Source organism: Setaria viridis, chromosome 6 (genome assembly GCF_005286985.2).
Source record: "Setaria viridis chromosome 6, Setaria_viridis_v4.0, whole genome shotgun sequence".
NCBI lineage: Eukaryota > Viridiplantae > Streptophyta > Magnoliopsida > Poales > Poaceae > Setaria > Setaria viridis.
Genome location: NC_048268.2, coordinates 35,719,090 through 35,735,448, shown reverse-complemented (window position 1 = coordinate 35,735,448; position 16,359 = coordinate 35,719,090). Strand labels below are relative to the sequence as shown.

The window sequence follows — 16,359 nt, the reverse complement described above, 5'->3', positions numbered from 1 at the left end:
GTACTATCTAGCTAGTAGAGTGCTTCTGACGCTGCTGTATACAATATCTTGTGCTGGTCAACTTTCATTTCGTGCAGAACTTCCACTCTTTTAAAATTATTTGTGCCCACCACGCCAGCCAAAAAAATGCCTGGACCTGTGTGTATAAATGTGTGTGCACAGGGGACCTCCTCTTGGCGTCTCTAGCTCACTGCAGTAGTCTCACTTCTTCTCACTGGCCGCTAGCTAGCAGCCTGCTATACCTGCAGGACAGGGCAGCTAAGCTAGTGCCATAACTTCTCTCCTGCACATAATCACGCACAAGAAAAAGTTTCTAGCCATTTCATTTCCTTGTGTGAGGCAAATTGTACTAATTACAAGAGCAAGGAATTGAACGATGGAGAGCAGCATGGACGCGGCAAGGATCATGGAGTACTTGAAGGGGAAGAGCATCCTCATCACCGGCTCGACAGGCTTTCTTGGAAAGAGTATGTACATGTCAATCACAGCACCCATGCATGCATGTGTCGTCTCGATCTCGACCTCGATCGATCTATGCTGCAAAGAATTACTATACATGTGAGCGTGCATGCAGTTCTTGTGGAGAAGATCCTGCGGGTGCAGCCTCGTGTCCACAAGATGTACCTCCTCGTACGAGCCGTCGACGCGCCGTCCGCAAAGCAGCGCGTCCAGCAAGAGGTTAATACACTAATTGTTACTTAATCCGATCGATCACCAGCAGAGCATATATAATTTCATCTCTATATGATTGGCCAGTGTTCCGTACTAATTATATATAAAAAAATAAAAATAAAAAACGAGTGTTAGGGGATGTTTGGATCCTGAAGCTAAAGTTTAGTCCGTGTCACATCGAATATTCGGATGATAATTAGAAGGACTAAGCATGAACTAATTGCAAAACTAACTGCATAACCCCTAGGCTAAATCGGGAGACGAATCTATTAAGCCTAATTAATCCATTATTAGCGAATGTTTACTGTAGCACCGTATTGTCAAATCATGGACTAATTAGGCTTAATAGATTCGTCTCGTGATTTAGCCTAGGGGTTGTGAAATTGGTTTTGTAATTAGCCTATGTTTAATAGGCTTAATTAGTGTCAAACATTCGATGTGACGAGAGCTAAAATTTAACTCGGGATCCAAACACCCCCTTAGTTACAGTGTCCATCTATCTCTCTCTCACGAAACCAAGTTACGCATATAGAATTAGTGGCTGGTAGTAAGTAAGGATCCATGGATTTTATATGTGTTGCGTGTGGTTGTAGCTGATCGATCGATATGGTGGTGTCGCTTTTTTCCATGTGCTGATGCCGCCTGTGACAGCGGCAGATGGATTATGAATATACTGTGGTTACAGTACCAGGCATCACATTGCTGTACTGAGTGTGTACACATACTGTGTGATGTCAATATATTGCATCGGAGTGGCAATACAAATTACCGCTCAAAAAAGAATACAACAGAGTAAGTAGTATTTCATATAGGATTTTCTCTTGACGTTTTTTTAATTAAGGAAAAATCATCCGACCTCGGTCATCTATCTATGAGTGAATGCCTGTAGCCAAAACACTTAAGCTGTTATAGCGGTACTACCATTGGGACTCAAAATTCACTCCAAAGCTAAAACTACTATAAGGACCCCCTCACACGTAACAGGGTTCTGGAACTTCTCTCCAGCGCCTGGATGAACGACCTGCTGCTGAAGAATTCTTCTCCTAAAGTTCCAGCCATATTTGTTTGAAGAACTCCAAAGCAGTAACTTCAAGCTTGCTGCAGTTCTTCTTCAAATCAATTTTCTCTTTCTCCTTTGATAGCACCGCTCATGCTCTTTTTCAATAGGTCCCTCTAAAAATTACCTGAAAAAGGAATTAGTGGTTGTGCCTTTGAACAACACATCGTTTCTATTCAACCATATAATCCAGCAAAGTGCAGCAGCTCCTACAATCATCTGGCTTCTAACTTTCCGAGGATACCGTCTAGCCCACGAACCTAGCATATTAGGAACATTAACAGGCGGTTGAATTCCAAACGAAAAGAATATTGTACTCTATATGAATCTGGCAAGATAACAATCAAAGAAGAGGTGTTGCAGTGTCTCTTCTGAATTGCAAAAGCATCATGTGGTGCTTCCTTGCCATCTCCTCTTAGCAAGGTTGTCCTTCGTTAGAATCACACCTTTTTTCAAATACCATAAGAAGATTTTGATTTTTAATGGTAGTTTTAATTTCCAAGCTACACACAAGGATGGTGTTCCTTCAGCTTGCATTATCTCTCTGTACATTGACTTCACTGTAAAAACTTTGTTTTTACTCAGATTCCAAATAAATTTGTCTTCCTGTTTCTCCATACTATGAGTTACAATCTCAGCCACTAACTTTAGCCATTCATTTAATCTGTAACCAGTGTTCTTCTGAAAGAAACATTTAGAGGGACGGATCCACAAACTTTGGCCACAATATCATCTTTCCTTCTAACTATATTATACAAAGATGCACATCTTTCCCTCAAAGTTATCTTTTCAATCCATACATCTTTCCAAAACCTAGCTTTTTTTTCTCATTGTGTACCTCAAATGTACCCATTGACAAGACGTGATCTTTTTATTTCCATGGCCATTGTGTACATCTTCTCAGGATTTTCTCTTGACGTAGATGATAGAGGAGGATTTAGCGCTGCTCTTTTCAAAGTAAAATTGGCACAACCCTCGTGCATATCCATTATTAAAGAAGAAGAAAAGGAAATGGTTTCTTTAAGATGAGAAAAAGGTTTTAAAGTACCAGTGTTACTTATTTTGCCTAAAAAAAGAATTAACTAGATATACACATAACTAAAAGGGTATTATAGTAACTTTTCACTATTTTTTTTTTACTTGGTCCCACCAAATTGGTAGGTACTTCACGGTACTTCCGTTGTGTCCACCGTTCGATTTTTCGATATGGACGGCTCTCATTTTTTCAATCACTCTTAAAATCTTTCTTAAATTAAATAGTATGAATATATATTATATATGAGTGGAGGGCAAGTTGAGTGTACAGTGGACTATTAGAATTGAAAGTGATGCCGTGGTGAAATCAAAACAATGCAATGCAGGTGATCGGCACGGAGCTGTTCGGCCTCCTGAGAGACAAGTATTGCGAGGGGTTCGACTTGTTCATCCAAGACAAGATCGTTGCTTTGGCCGGAGACATCGCCGACGAGGACCTGGGCCTGGACGCACCCACACTGCACGGCCTGGCCAAGCACATGGACGTCATCGTCAACGTCGCTGCAACCACAAACTTCTACGAAAGGTCAGGTCTGCTGGAAGCATCTATCTGTGCCAATTTCTCAACACAATTTCGATCTCATGTCAACATCTCGATCCAAATGGAAAAAAAATATATTGCAGATATGACGTGTCCTTGGACGTGAACGTGATGGGGGTGAAGCACCTGTGCCAGTTCGCCAAGCGGTGCGCCAACCTCAAGCTGCTCATGCATGTCTCCACAGCTTACGTGTCCGGCGACAGCGCGGAGGTGATCCTGGAGAACCCCATGAAGCCCGGCGAGTCGCTGCGGGACGGCGTGCGCCTCGACATCGACGCCGAGCTGCGCCTCGTCAGCGACGCCAAGAAGGACCTGCCGACGACGGCGAGCGGCGACGACGGGAACGCGACGGAGAGGAAGGCCATGAAGGAGCTGGGCCTGCAGCGGGCCCGCCACTTCGGCTGGTCCAACACCTACGTGTTCACCAAGGCCATGGGCGAGATGGTCCTGGAGCAGCACCGCGGCGACGGCGACCTGCCGGCGGCGGCGGTGGTGATCGTGCGGCCCAGCATCATCACCAGCGTCCGGGCCGACCCGCTGCCGGGGTGGATGCAGGGCACCCGCACCATCGACACGCTCATCATCGGCTACGCCAAGCAGAGCATCTCCTGCTTCCTCGCCGACCTCCGCATGGTCATGGACGTCATCCCGGGGGACATGGTCGTCAACGCCATGCTCGCGGCGGCAGCGGCGGCGCGCTCGGAGGAGCAGCCGCCGCAGGCCGTCAGCATATACCAGGTCACCTCGTCGCTGCGCAACCCGGCGACCTACGCCGTGCTCTACCGCGCCGGCAGCCGGCACTTCGACGAGCACCCGCGCGTGCGGGACAACGGCGAGGTCATCCCCAACACGGAGATGCGCTTCTTCCCCACCATCCCGGAGTTCCGGCTCTACATGGTGCTCACCTTCAAGCTGCCGCTGGAGATCCTGCACCTGGTCAACATGCTGCTCTGCGGCCTCTTCTCCAAGCTCTACAACGACTCCAACCGCAAGTACAATTTCGTGATGCTTCTCGTCGACGTCTATGGACCCTTCGCCTTCTTCAAAGGATGGTAACTGCTACTGTTCATATATTGCAATTTTATTTACTCGGTCAGTTCGGAAACTTGAAATTTTTTTGTTTCCTTTGATGATGGTACGTGATGGAGCTTTGACGACACTAACGTGGAGAGACTGAGGTCGACAATGGTGATGAAGAGCCCTGAAGATGACATGTTCAACTTTGATCCAAAGAGCATTGACTGGGACGATTACTTTTACAGAATTCACATTCCTGGTGTTCTCAAGTACGTCTGCAAGTGATCAAGACTCCTTTTCTGGCTTCTGCACCTTGTTCATACACATATATGGAGAAAAGAAAGAAAGAAACTCTGTTATCAATCAGTCACACCGATTATTTGTTTTACTTGTACGTATGTACTGGAGGTAAATAATTACAAAAAAAATGTTATCAATCGACTAACCTACTGTTAGCGCCAAGGGAACGGATCCCCCGAGAAGGCACTTACAAGTGGGGCCCACCTACTAAAAAGGGCTCCCTCTTCGAGAAGCCCAAATAAGGAGATAGCTCGGGGAATCAGGCCTAGGAAGGATCATGAAAATAGCGCGCCTGCCCACATGACGGGAGTAGGACGCACCTGGGAAAATATCCTCTGCTGGAGACACCTATATATACCAAAACATGGCAGTGCAAAAACTTGGTTATTATAAATAATATCAATGTCTTTGATTTACTAAAGAAACCTAATACAGCAGTACTCATCAAACAAATAAATTCTTCTAATAAAGAGGAAGAGGAAATACTTTTAATCAAACCTAAAGAAATTCTTTTAATATATAAATGATACATTGTATCAGATAAAGAGGAAATTCAGCAATAAATGTGAACACTCAGCAAGGGATTTCCTTCTTGATTAACTAAGGTGATAAATTAGTCAAAGCCCCCAAGAAAGCTGGTTACTGTATTTTCTTTGCAAAATAATAATGTGCATGTGGCAACATTGAGAAAACAACTTGATATGTACGGAAAGTTGGAGTATAAAGAAATACTTGGAAAAATTAACGTCAGACGTGAAAAGAAGTCAGATAGGTACGAAAAGTTGGAGTATAAAGAAATACTTGGAAAAATTAAGGTCAGACGTGAAAAGGAGTCAGACAGGTGCGGAAAGCATGTGAAAATGCATCATTACCGGAGCTTGGAATCTAACACATTAAAAAAAGAGCGAACATCAGAATAAAACCATATGCTAGGTTGTATCCTGTTTAGCCATTTGATCAATAAGCAATTAGTAGTTATCAAACCTATAAATATCAAAATCATCCAGCAATTGTACATATGAAAATCATCCGGCTACGTAACTTGTTTATTTGACGTGAATCAACTACTGTTTTACTCAAAGTTGCCTTGGTATACCTAACTCTCAAGACATCTGAGTCCAAGGGTAAAGACATCTGAATCCAAGGGTAAAGGTTGATACCACTAAAAATTAAAAACACAACCTGTCTAAATTTGGAGGGGGCTACTTTAAATGCTACCATGGTTGAAGGTAACCATTAACCAATCACCCGCCACCCACACGCAACAAAATTAAAAAAAAAACTAATCAGTCTGAGAATCATTAAAATTATACCGTTCCTGACTACCAAGATCGAGCTCTCTATGCTCGTCATTGTCATTCTAGTTAGCACACCTCGTAGAGCCTTTTCTACGGCAATACTTGCGTCCGTACCTTGAATCTTTGTGAACAACACGCATAAGCTGTTCTCCGCCTTCAGCTGGCATGGATTCTTCAGTTGTGCTGCAATGTCTCCTCGTTAGCGCTGAGAAGAAAGGGTGGAGTGGAGGGGGCATCCGCCACGGCGACAGCGGCGGACATAGAGGTGACCATGTACTTGCCTTCTTGCTTGGCGAGCACGGCGGCGGAGGAAGCCGAGGGAGCACGGCCCCCTGGTTCGCGGTGCACGGCTGGCGCGGAGGGGGTGGCGTCGGAGATGACGGAGCTGTCCAGCTTGGTGGTGGGTATGGTGCGGCCGTCTTGCTCGAAGAGTAGTAGTAGAGCGGAGGGGGGTTAAATGTATCAGTGACCATATATTAAATCATGAAAATAAAATTGTGTGCTTGGCACTGGCAGCCTATTGAATTCTGAAGCATGTAGTCTGTCCGTCAATTAAAATGAAAAGAATCTGTCTGCACTCTGCATTTTACACCAATGAAATTGCTTCATTTTACACCAATGAAATTGAGAAGCAAAACTAATCAGAAACTAGTGTGATGCTCAATAATGTTCTGTACAACTTGTCATATATGCCTTGTTGGCGCTTTGCTTCACATGATTCAATTCTAAGAAAGACTGCAATTGGCAGCACAAATTTAGTGCTGACAAGTCAAGTCAAACTATCATTTTCTTTGCCTCAACACACGCAAAGACCGGCACATGAAAACAAGAACAATGTGCTTTGAGAAAAGTATGCGGTAAGGAGGCGTATGCGGGAAACTTCATTTCATTCTCGAATGTACTGATACAAATGTGTGAAACAATGCTGTCATATGCAGAATTTACTCCGTGGTTTCTGAGGCTGTTGCGTAACCTTTCACAAGGAAGCTTCCTATGTTTCTCAGGACACTGAAGAAAGCTTCCTATGTCCAGGAACTAGTTACAACTTACAAGGTAGCTGGGATAGAGGCTCTGTACTTGGTCAAATTTTCGTGGACATCAGAAAGCGCCAGAGGTTGTTGAATGGTTGCAATTTCTCATGGTGCCATGAGCAGCTTCTTTATGAAGCTGATAACCTTTGGCACATCGACCATCCATGCAACCGAAATCGGTTTATAGCCTGACCATGGGTTCTCTGAATTCCACCTGCACCATAGCGGGAGCAATCAGGAACAACTGTTGAATATGCTCAAACATATTCATCCTCTAGGGTAACTTTTACCTCGGTTTGCTTACTCCATTACTTTTAAATTAATTTGATGAAATTTAAATCATATTGATGCATATGTAAGGATGTTGAAACTAAAAAACTGTAGAAAGGTCAATCTTTTATGAGTTACTCAGAAATAGTACAGTGGCATACTTTTTCAATCCCTGATCCATCAAAGTGTGGCCAGTGCAAATGCCCTGGGTCTCTACTCTCACCACACCCTTCTTGAAGGTGAAGTACTCAGGGTGAACTAGGGCCGTGAAGCTCACAGGATCATGAAGGAAAATTCCTGAAGAGATCGCAACATTAGATCACACAAGTGTTTCTTTATGGTAATTGGCAAAAGCATAAAAAAAAGAGATTATTTTCATATACCGTGGAAACCATCAGACTTGGCATGCCAATCCCTGTAAAACTTGCACATCTCAGATAAGAACTGTGCGTGCTTCCCTTTCGAGTTTCTTAGCTCCAAGAGATCCTCATCTAAAACAACAGAATTTCACATGGTGAATAAACTGAATATAGTGAACCCTCGAACTTGACTTATACAAATGAGAGTATCATTGACCTAACCTTTCAAGCAGACTTGAGTTGTTATGTTAATGCCAACCACGACAATATCTGCTCCTGAGGTAAAAACAATGTCAGCTGCTTCTGGATCTCCATGGATCTGCAGAATTATTCACTCAAGGATTAATACTTATGTTAAGATATTTGCCTGCTCAAGTTTTATGCAGTAGGTTAACATACATTTGCTTCAGCTGCAGGGTTGACATTTCCTGCCGCGAAGAAAGCTCCACCCAGTACAACTATTTTCTTCACCTTGCTTGCAAAAGATGGGTCTCTTTTGATAGCCTAAGCAAGAACAGACACTGAATCATAACATATAGCAGAGCATAGACAGCACAATAAATAGGGCTAATCATATGATCGTAAGCATACCAATGCTACATTTGTCAGGGGCCCCAAAGCAAGTACTGAGACCTCTCCTGGAAACTCAGAGACCTTATTGACCAGGAACTCAGCAGCACTTTCCTCAACTTTCTTAGAAGTGGGTTCAGGAAGAAACATATTCCCAATGCCATCTGACCCATGAACAAAATCAGCAATACGAGGCTTTCCTCCCTAAAACATAAAGTATTTATCATTTAGTTCATACAAACAAATTCAGTGCTATGTTGATTGGAACTGTACTATAAAATTAGTTAGCAAGTACCATAAGCAAAATGTGAGGTTCGTGCTAGTATCAACAAGGAAATGATGTGATATTAGAAAAAAAATAAACAGCTACTCCTAACGCATGGCAGATTTGTTGGAAAAGAGTAGCGAGTTTCTTGCAGTGTTCCCTCTAACAAATAGACAGATACTCCTAACACATGGAAGCTACTCCTAACACAAGGGGATATCATGAGCTAACACACCTTTAGGGGCTCAGGGCTGCCCTCTGCTACTGGAACTTCAGTATGCCCTGCTCTCTCACACTGTCCATATAAGATTCAGCACTGTTAGCGAATCCAAGAAAGTAAGGAAACAAAATTCAATCATCTCAAATTCTTACCAGCAACAGTGCATTACGCGTTGCACCCTCCGTGCTGACGTTGCCAAATATGGTCGTCAACCCAATGATTTCCACGCTTGGTGTTCTGAACGCCATTAGGATTGTCATGCTATCATCTAGAAATAGGAATGTGAATAGAACAGACAGTCAGAATTGTAGATTAATACCTTACAACTTGAATGCCTTTTGGGAAAAGGACTTGCAGTTAAGAATTCAGATATTACAAACCGATAACACATGGTAACCTTACATTGTACAATACTATCCAAACTTGACATTGTACAGTTCTAGCCTTTTAGCTTTTTAAGTCAATGTGGCATTTGCTCTAAATCTGTTAGTCATGCCATCGAATGTTTGGTTGTAACAGGTCAATAAGTTTGGATTGCTAAGAAGACCAAAGACGTAAGCTTATTTAGTCGTCCTTGAATCTTCGCTGTTGATTTGGATATATTATTCAGAACCTGAATAAAAGAAGCTTACTCAGCAATGTTAAGCGCGCGTAATCATACTAAGCAGGGGCGGACCTGCGACTAGGGCCACCCGGGCCGTGGCCCTAGTCGTGGTCCAGCGAGGTCCACTACCCCTCCTTAATTTTTGGCCCAAAAACAAGCCTTCAAGGCCCATCAACTAGGGCAAGCAGCAGTCAGCCGAGGTCGAGGAGCGCCGTCTCCTTCTGTCGCGAGTGAGTCGCGAGGGGCCGAGGGGGATCCCGCCACCACCTGGTCCTGGTGCTCGCCCCGCTGCCGCCTAGCAAAACTGCCTTCTGCTGCTGCCTGGTGCTCCTCCTGGCCTCGCGCGTGGCCGTGCTGGCTGGAAGGAGGCAGCCACCGCCGGGTGCCGCTGGCCAGCCAGAAGGGGCAGACGAGCAGTCCTGGGAAAGAGAAAGCCAAGCGAGGCAGCAAGCCTCTCACTCTCTCAGGTGTTTATCTTCAATCTTCTCCCTAATATCCTGAGCCTCTCAGTTTCCATTCAATACATTAATTGAAATTTGGTACTGAAATTTCAGATTTGCAATTGGTAGTACAAAATGAAGAGGAGTACGACTTTGGCATCTTATTTTTCTCTCATGTTCCTGCCACACAACTGAATGGAGTCAAGGAAACCCTCCACCTTAAGCTCCAGAACAGGAAACAAATGCATCTGCTCCACCTCCATCTCAAGGTACAGCACAAGAAACAGTTGGAACTGGAGTTAGTGCTACACAAACACAATTGAATCGATTTGATCCCCTTGGCATTGACCTTGCACCTCACAAGAGGAAACAATAACAAGGAACACTAGTGTGACTACTGTAGAGTTTAGCCAGCCTCCTGTAGAACTTACCTAAACTAAACTGTCCAATGGTAGTACTTGTGGTATGTTACATTCAAATTATCTAAGAAATCTTAGTTGTTTTGTCATATTTTTATTTCTATTTCCATCTTATCCATGTTCAGGTGTTACTGATGACGAAATGGAAGATGTGACTGTGAATGCACCAAATCATCACTAGGTATTTATTTTTTTTATGTTCTCTACTGTTCTTGACAGTTGTATCGTACTAATAAACATGTATTCAAGCATCTTTACCAATTTGGATCCTTTACTGCACACTTGCTATTACTTTATATCTTGTCATATATGCGGCACTTTTGGCCGCTGAATTTTGGCCCTAGTCTTGAACAAAAGCTGGGTCCACCAGCCATATTATTATAACCAAATAGGCAAATACGCATATCGATTACACAGTCAACAAGCTAAAATTGCTTGTATCAGTTCACCACAATCTGATATATATACTAGTATATGAGTCCATATACTGAGTTGACAGCGTGTCACACTCATAGGGCTGCTTGTTTTAACATATAACATTTAAACCATACGATTGGGCTAGGAGCCAACAGACAGGTGGTGCTTAGAGGAATCGTCGCATGACGACACTTGTCAACACTAGGATCATTGCCATTAGGCACACATACAACTGTCACAACTCACAATATTAGTTCATCGATCAGTTACTTTGCTAGCTGTGAGGTTGTAGCAAGTGTGTGTGTTGTACTGGAAATTGATGGCAAAATGACCAAGACTGAAAATTTACTAGGACAGCCAGGACTGTTAATAAGCAGATTAGTGAGCCAAGATTGCAGCTTTACTACCCACTAGTACTCGATTGATTACTCGGTAGAGAAGATGACACGTGGTGAGGGAGTTGGTGGGGCATGACACCCTCGTTTTCATCGACGGGTAGGATTAGGAAGGATCAGAAAGGCCAACATCATCAGCTCATCGTCACGTGCGAGTCGAGTAAAAAATTTGTGGCTGGGCAATATTCTGGCAAGGGAGTGGAACAAGAAACAAAATTGCTGGTGCTGACATCTTATCCTAGGGACTCTTTCTTGTCTGTTCCCTCTGTCTTGACAACAACTCCATTGTTGCTGGGAGTCAAATAAATTCGAAGCTGTCATCGATCGAGAAGAGGAAAAATCGAAACTTTAAGCGAACGAAACAATGGATATGCACGGGACGGACGCAACGCAATGGAGGAGGAGCTGGGAAGAAAAAAGATAAAACAGAAATCGAATTGAAAGCAGGGACAGGGAGTCAGGGACAGACCGATGCCGGGATCCGTGTCGATGATGAGCTTGTTGCCGCGGATCTGGTGGCCGTCCTGCCCCATCCCGAGCGCCCTCTCCTCGTCGTCGTCAGGAGGAGCAGCACGCAGCACTGGTACTGCAAACGCCGCCCCAATCTGAATCTGGAGAGCCCTTCGCAAGCGGAGGAAGAGGAAGACGAAGAAGAGCGCCGAAGCGGGAGAGGAGATGGCAAGTGGAGGGACGCAACCTCTCTCCCTCCTGCTTTCTCTCTCTCTCTCTCGTGGTCTCGTCTCGCGGATTCTGCCTTTTGGCCTGGCCTTTTGGCTTCCTTTTGGCCTTCCTCCTCTTCTTGTCAGGAGCAGGAGGCCTTATAGACGAGATGAGACGAGACAAGGAAGGGGTGTTCGGTTCTTTGGGTGGACTAAAATTTATATCACATCGAATATTCGGACGTTAATTAGAAGAATTAAATCTAAGTTAGTTATAAAAACTAATTATATAAGTGGAGGCTAATTCACGAGATGAATCTATTAAGCTTAATTAATTTATCATTAGCACATGTTTACTGCACCATATTGTCAAATCATGGACTAAGTTTAATAGATTCATCTCGCAAATTAGTCTCCAATAATTAGTCTATGTATAATACTTCGAATTAGTATCCAAACATTCGACGTGACAGGAATTTTAGGAGGTTCTAAAGAACCAAACACCCCCAAAGAGAAGGAGGAGACGGGTCGAGTTGCAGATTTGCATCCATGTGGCACAGCGTCCGGATTTGGACGCACGGTGGGCACGTGGATGGCTCGGATGTGATCCTGATCCTCACAGTGTTTGTCCGGCTCGGGATATACGGATCAAATTTCTATCGAGATGGAAATGGATAAAGAAACAATCTTTGGTCGTGTTTGGGATAGTTTCGCTCCAATTTTTTCATCCCTGCTTCCAATCTTGCCAAACACCTCCAGCTCCAACAATCCTATTTCCAGAAAAAAGGTGAATCTAGAAGGCAAGTCCAAGATTTTTCTGGAGCAACTCAAAGGGTGCTTCGAAAACACAGGTTTCATACCTTCTCTTGGAGTTGAGTGAAAAATACCCACCAATACCACTAGTTACACATACCTCTTCGGCAAAAAAAAAGATGACGGCTACTGTTCCGCCCCCTCCCCTCCCTCCCGATGCATCTGCGCCACCTCCTCCCCTCCGCCTTGCGAGTCTGTGCGCCGCCGCCGCCTTCTCCCCACCCTTCTCGCGAGGTGCCTGTCGCTGTGGTGCCCGAACACCTCCTACTCCGACGCTGTCGTTAGGGAGCTCGTCAACACAGCGGCCGGCGCCGAGGACAAGGACCGGTACGCGCGGTTCGTGCTTTGGTCGTTTGTGGAGGAGGGCTCCGTGCGGATCAAGTGGTGCCCGGTGCCCGGGTGCACCCTCACTGTCGAGTGTGTGGGTGGCGCCGACGGCGGCGGCAGACGTGTTCTGTGCGTGCCGGCACGGCTTCTGCTGGCGCTGCGGCAAGGAGGCGCACCGGCCGGTGTCGTGCGACACGGTGCACGCGTGGCTGGAGAAGAATAGCTCATACTCAGAGACTACCAACTGGGTGCTTCACAACACCAAGCTCTACCCACAATGCCGGTGGCCGATGGAGAAGAATCAGGGGTGTATGCACATGACCTGCCTCCCTCCTTGCAGCTACGAGTTCTACTGGGTCTGCCTGGACCTGTGGAACAACCACTAGCGCTGCTAGGCATTCGGCAGGAAGGAGATCCTGATGGCGACGGCGACGGTGGTGGCAGCAACCGAGAGGAGAAGGAGCAGCGGCTGACTGTAGCGGCGCGGGAAAAAACCCACCCAAGGGCAAGAGTGACTATTCCTACTAATTCCTACAATTTCTGGAGCTGGATTTGCATCCGGTAGCCAAACATGTACATAGCTCCCTATTTTCCTGAAGTTTGTGGAGTGGAGCTATTTTTTAGTGGAGCAGTCCCAAACACGCTTTTAACATTGCTATTTACAAAACCACCTAGACAAAGAGAAGATGAGCAATGAAGTTGCCAAACGGCCGGGTCAAATTCGGGTTAGTGCGGGTGTGGCTGGGCACCAGCCGCTCGTAGTGTTTGAATGGTAGCGATGCTTTCAAAGGCTTTGAGTGGTGGGCAGTCGCTAAACATATATGATTTTGGTACCGATTTTTAGTTGAATTTCAACATCATTTTTTTAAACGAATTAGGAGAGTTGCAGATTATATTAAAAAGAAGATGAAGTACAGATTGGGTGAAAACAACAAAGGAAAAAATAACACAAACACCCAGCAAGTTGATTGCATCAACACATGCTGCACCACGCCATCGCACTTAACTCAACTTAACAACACGTCGCTTAGTTGGATTGGGATATCAACACGCGCCGAACTCAACACATCTCAAGCGGATTTAACTCCGTTTGACAACAGCAGCAGAGCCGAAGCCTTTCCGCAGCACCCACCAACATTCACCCTCAGATCGTCGCCGAAACCTTCAGGCGTGGCCCTACGTCAACAAGGAATCGATAGAAGCAGACTACACCGTACCGAGAAGGCCACCACTATGCAGGACCCTCCGTTGTAGTGTCGCTGCAACACCACACTCCACCTAACAGAGTGATACCACCGAATCCGGACTTCTTGCAGTTTGCCTCGCAGTCGCCATCACGATAACACAACGCGCGGAGGTCTCGCCACATCCGTCGTTGGACTCCACCTCGCTCTCGTCACCTCGAAGAAACACCACGCACGGGGGTCTCGCTACGCTTGCCACAGTACTGCATGTCACGGATCCATTTCTTTTGTCGTCGTCAGACTTATGTGCAATGTTGCCCTACTTCACAAGATCTCCATCGATCAGCTAAGCTGCCGCCACAGGTCGACTTCACCTCGTTACTTCACCCGCGCAAATAGCCTCCGCCGCCATGTCAGCAAGTCAGAGAAGTCGCTTGCGCCGTCTTCCGATGATGTACCGCACCGGATAGTCCAGCCAAGCTGAGCAACCTGCCGTGTCCGCTGCAAGCCTAATTGTCCCATGATGCCGTTGCCGCAAGAGCCGTCCTCCGACGTAGTCCCACGCTGCACTGATCGTTGCCAAGCAACACTAGCCACCCCAGTCCGCTGCAAGCATCCAAGACCGAGAACAATGCGACAACCCTTGAACGCCACCGTAACTGCGATCGCCTCCACGTGGCCTCGGCAACATCCGTCCAGCTTGCCACGCGGCGGAATTGCCGTCACCAGCTGCGGCTGCCCATGAACAATGGACCAGCATTGCCACAAACCGAGATGGGTCTCTAGATATGACGCCTCCAAGGAGGGCATGACGCCAATGGCGCCGCCGTCGCTCGTCCAAGATCTAGATAGGGATTTCACCCAGAGGACCCCGTGCAACAGGGTTGTGGCTCAGACATAACACCCCCAACGTGGAAAATGACGCCCTAAGGCGCCACCATCATCTCCACCAGCAAGAACGTCAGTGAGGGCTTTCGCCCAGAGCATCACATTCCCTCACTACACGCTCACGACTCGGCACTCCCGGACCACGATCATGGCAGCCCATCCAGGGTGGCGGCGTCGTCGCGCCTCCACGCACCACGCTGTCGTACCTCCACCTCCGCTACGCTCGCCGCCCAAATGCACCACCACTCAACCTTCGCTCCTCGCACACGGCCACCACCGCACCGCCTCACCATCACGCGTCGTCGGGTATCTCCTCGGGGCATCGCTACCTTACACACGTGCCTCGCCACACGCAGCCTCCTACACGTCGCACGAGCCCCCACCAACGACCACCCGCCTCCCTCTCCCGTCACCGCTTCCGCAACTCCTCAACTGAGGAGAGGTGGCCTGACGACGCCCGCAGCACCACCTCGGTGCCGCTAGTGCGCCCCTGCGCTAGGCGTGTCGTACATACATCTATGGGCCCACCAAAAGGTTTGGACAATTCTAAATATGAGGCTGGACACCGAGATATATTTGACATGGAGACTATGACGCAGGACGGCGTAGTATACGTAGAAGGACAGGAACTAGTCGAGGATTAGGAGAAGTACTCGTAGCAGTAAGAGTAGAACTCGTCTAGTTGAATCCGACTCGGCAATATAAGGTGAGGCAGGGACCCCCTTCAAAGTAATTCAATCCAACCAACACACAGGATGTAGGGTATTACATTATTCAGCGGGCCGAACCTGTCTAAATCGTGTGTCTGCGTTTACCTTCAAGTTCATGATCTCAGCAAGCCCCACTAACTAAAACACTACCTCGGGCACCCCCCGGTAGGTTGCTGGGTTAAAACACCGACAGTTGGCACGCCAGGTAGGGGAACTAGTCGAGAATCCGCTGGCGAACTCAATGGTACAAGTCACCATCAAGCCAATCATCACGTTCGTAGCAGGCGTGATGTTCATCTTCACCTCTTGGGTTTGCATCGCAGACGGCACTGGAAACTTCCACCACCACATGCGTCAAACCTAGAGAAGAAGCAACAAATCATGAAGCTCCAGCGCCCAGCTCTGGAGAATCTTATCAACAATTTTGGCAAATTTTCAATTTCTGACCTAGCTAGAGGCTGGGTGGACGAGTCGGAGTACAACTCAACTTCTTCCACCAGACGGATTAACCTGCACGAGCTGGCACATAAGCCATCGTGCGAATTGGATTGCCACCAGAAATGATTCCCGTTCGGACACCGCAACACGACCACTGTTTATCAGACGGTCCTATTCAGATCACAATCCGATACAGATGAGATCGAGGACCTCGACTACTACTCGAACCTGGACGTGGAAACTCCTTTATCAGGTCCGCAGCAAGGCCTGCTAATCACATCAACCCCCCAAGGTAGATTCGTATACTGGCCCAACATGAAGCCACCTGCTCTCGCCAAGGACGACGATTCGCGCCTCATCACCTACCTCAACACCCTCCCGTACCAGGAGGGAACTCCTCTGTCACCTATCTATGAGGAAGGCGGCACCA

General features: G+C 46.6%; 2 protein-coding genes across 2 annotated transcripts; one reads left to right on the top strand and one right to left on the bottom strand.

Annotated features, from left to right (window-relative positions):
* Window positions 1–164: 164 nt before the first annotated feature.
* Window positions 165–4,767, top strand: LOC117860546 (fatty acyl-CoA reductase 3). The gene is made up of 5 exons (XM_034743860.1): window positions 165–467; window positions 575–678; window positions 3,091–3,290; window positions 3,389–4,357; window positions 4,454–4,767. Exons 1-5 carry the CDS (start codon window positions 377–379, stop codon window positions 4,605–4,607), a joined length of 1,518 nt encoding a protein of 505 aa, XP_034599751.1. The 5' UTR covers window positions 165–376; the 3' UTR covers window positions 4,608–4,767.
* A 2,023-nt stretch (window positions 4,768–6,790) lies between these two features.
* LOC117860548 (probable uridine nucleosidase 1) lies at window positions 6,791–11,713 on the bottom strand. Its single transcript, XM_034743862.2, has 9 exons — window positions 11,380–11,713; window positions 8,788–8,903; window positions 8,651–8,710; window positions 8,172–8,354; window positions 7,980–8,084; window positions 7,803–7,899; window positions 7,605–7,712; window positions 7,383–7,518; window positions 6,791–7,165 (listed from the first exon to the last, which is right to left on the bottom strand). The coding sequence occupies exons 1-9, from the start codon at window positions 11,441–11,443 to the stop codon at window positions 7,057–7,059; spliced, it is 978 nt and encodes a 325-aa protein (XP_034599753.1). The 5' UTR covers window positions 11,444–11,713; the 3' UTR covers window positions 6,791–7,056.
* Between the last annotated feature and the right edge of the window lie 4,646 nt (window positions 11,714–16,359).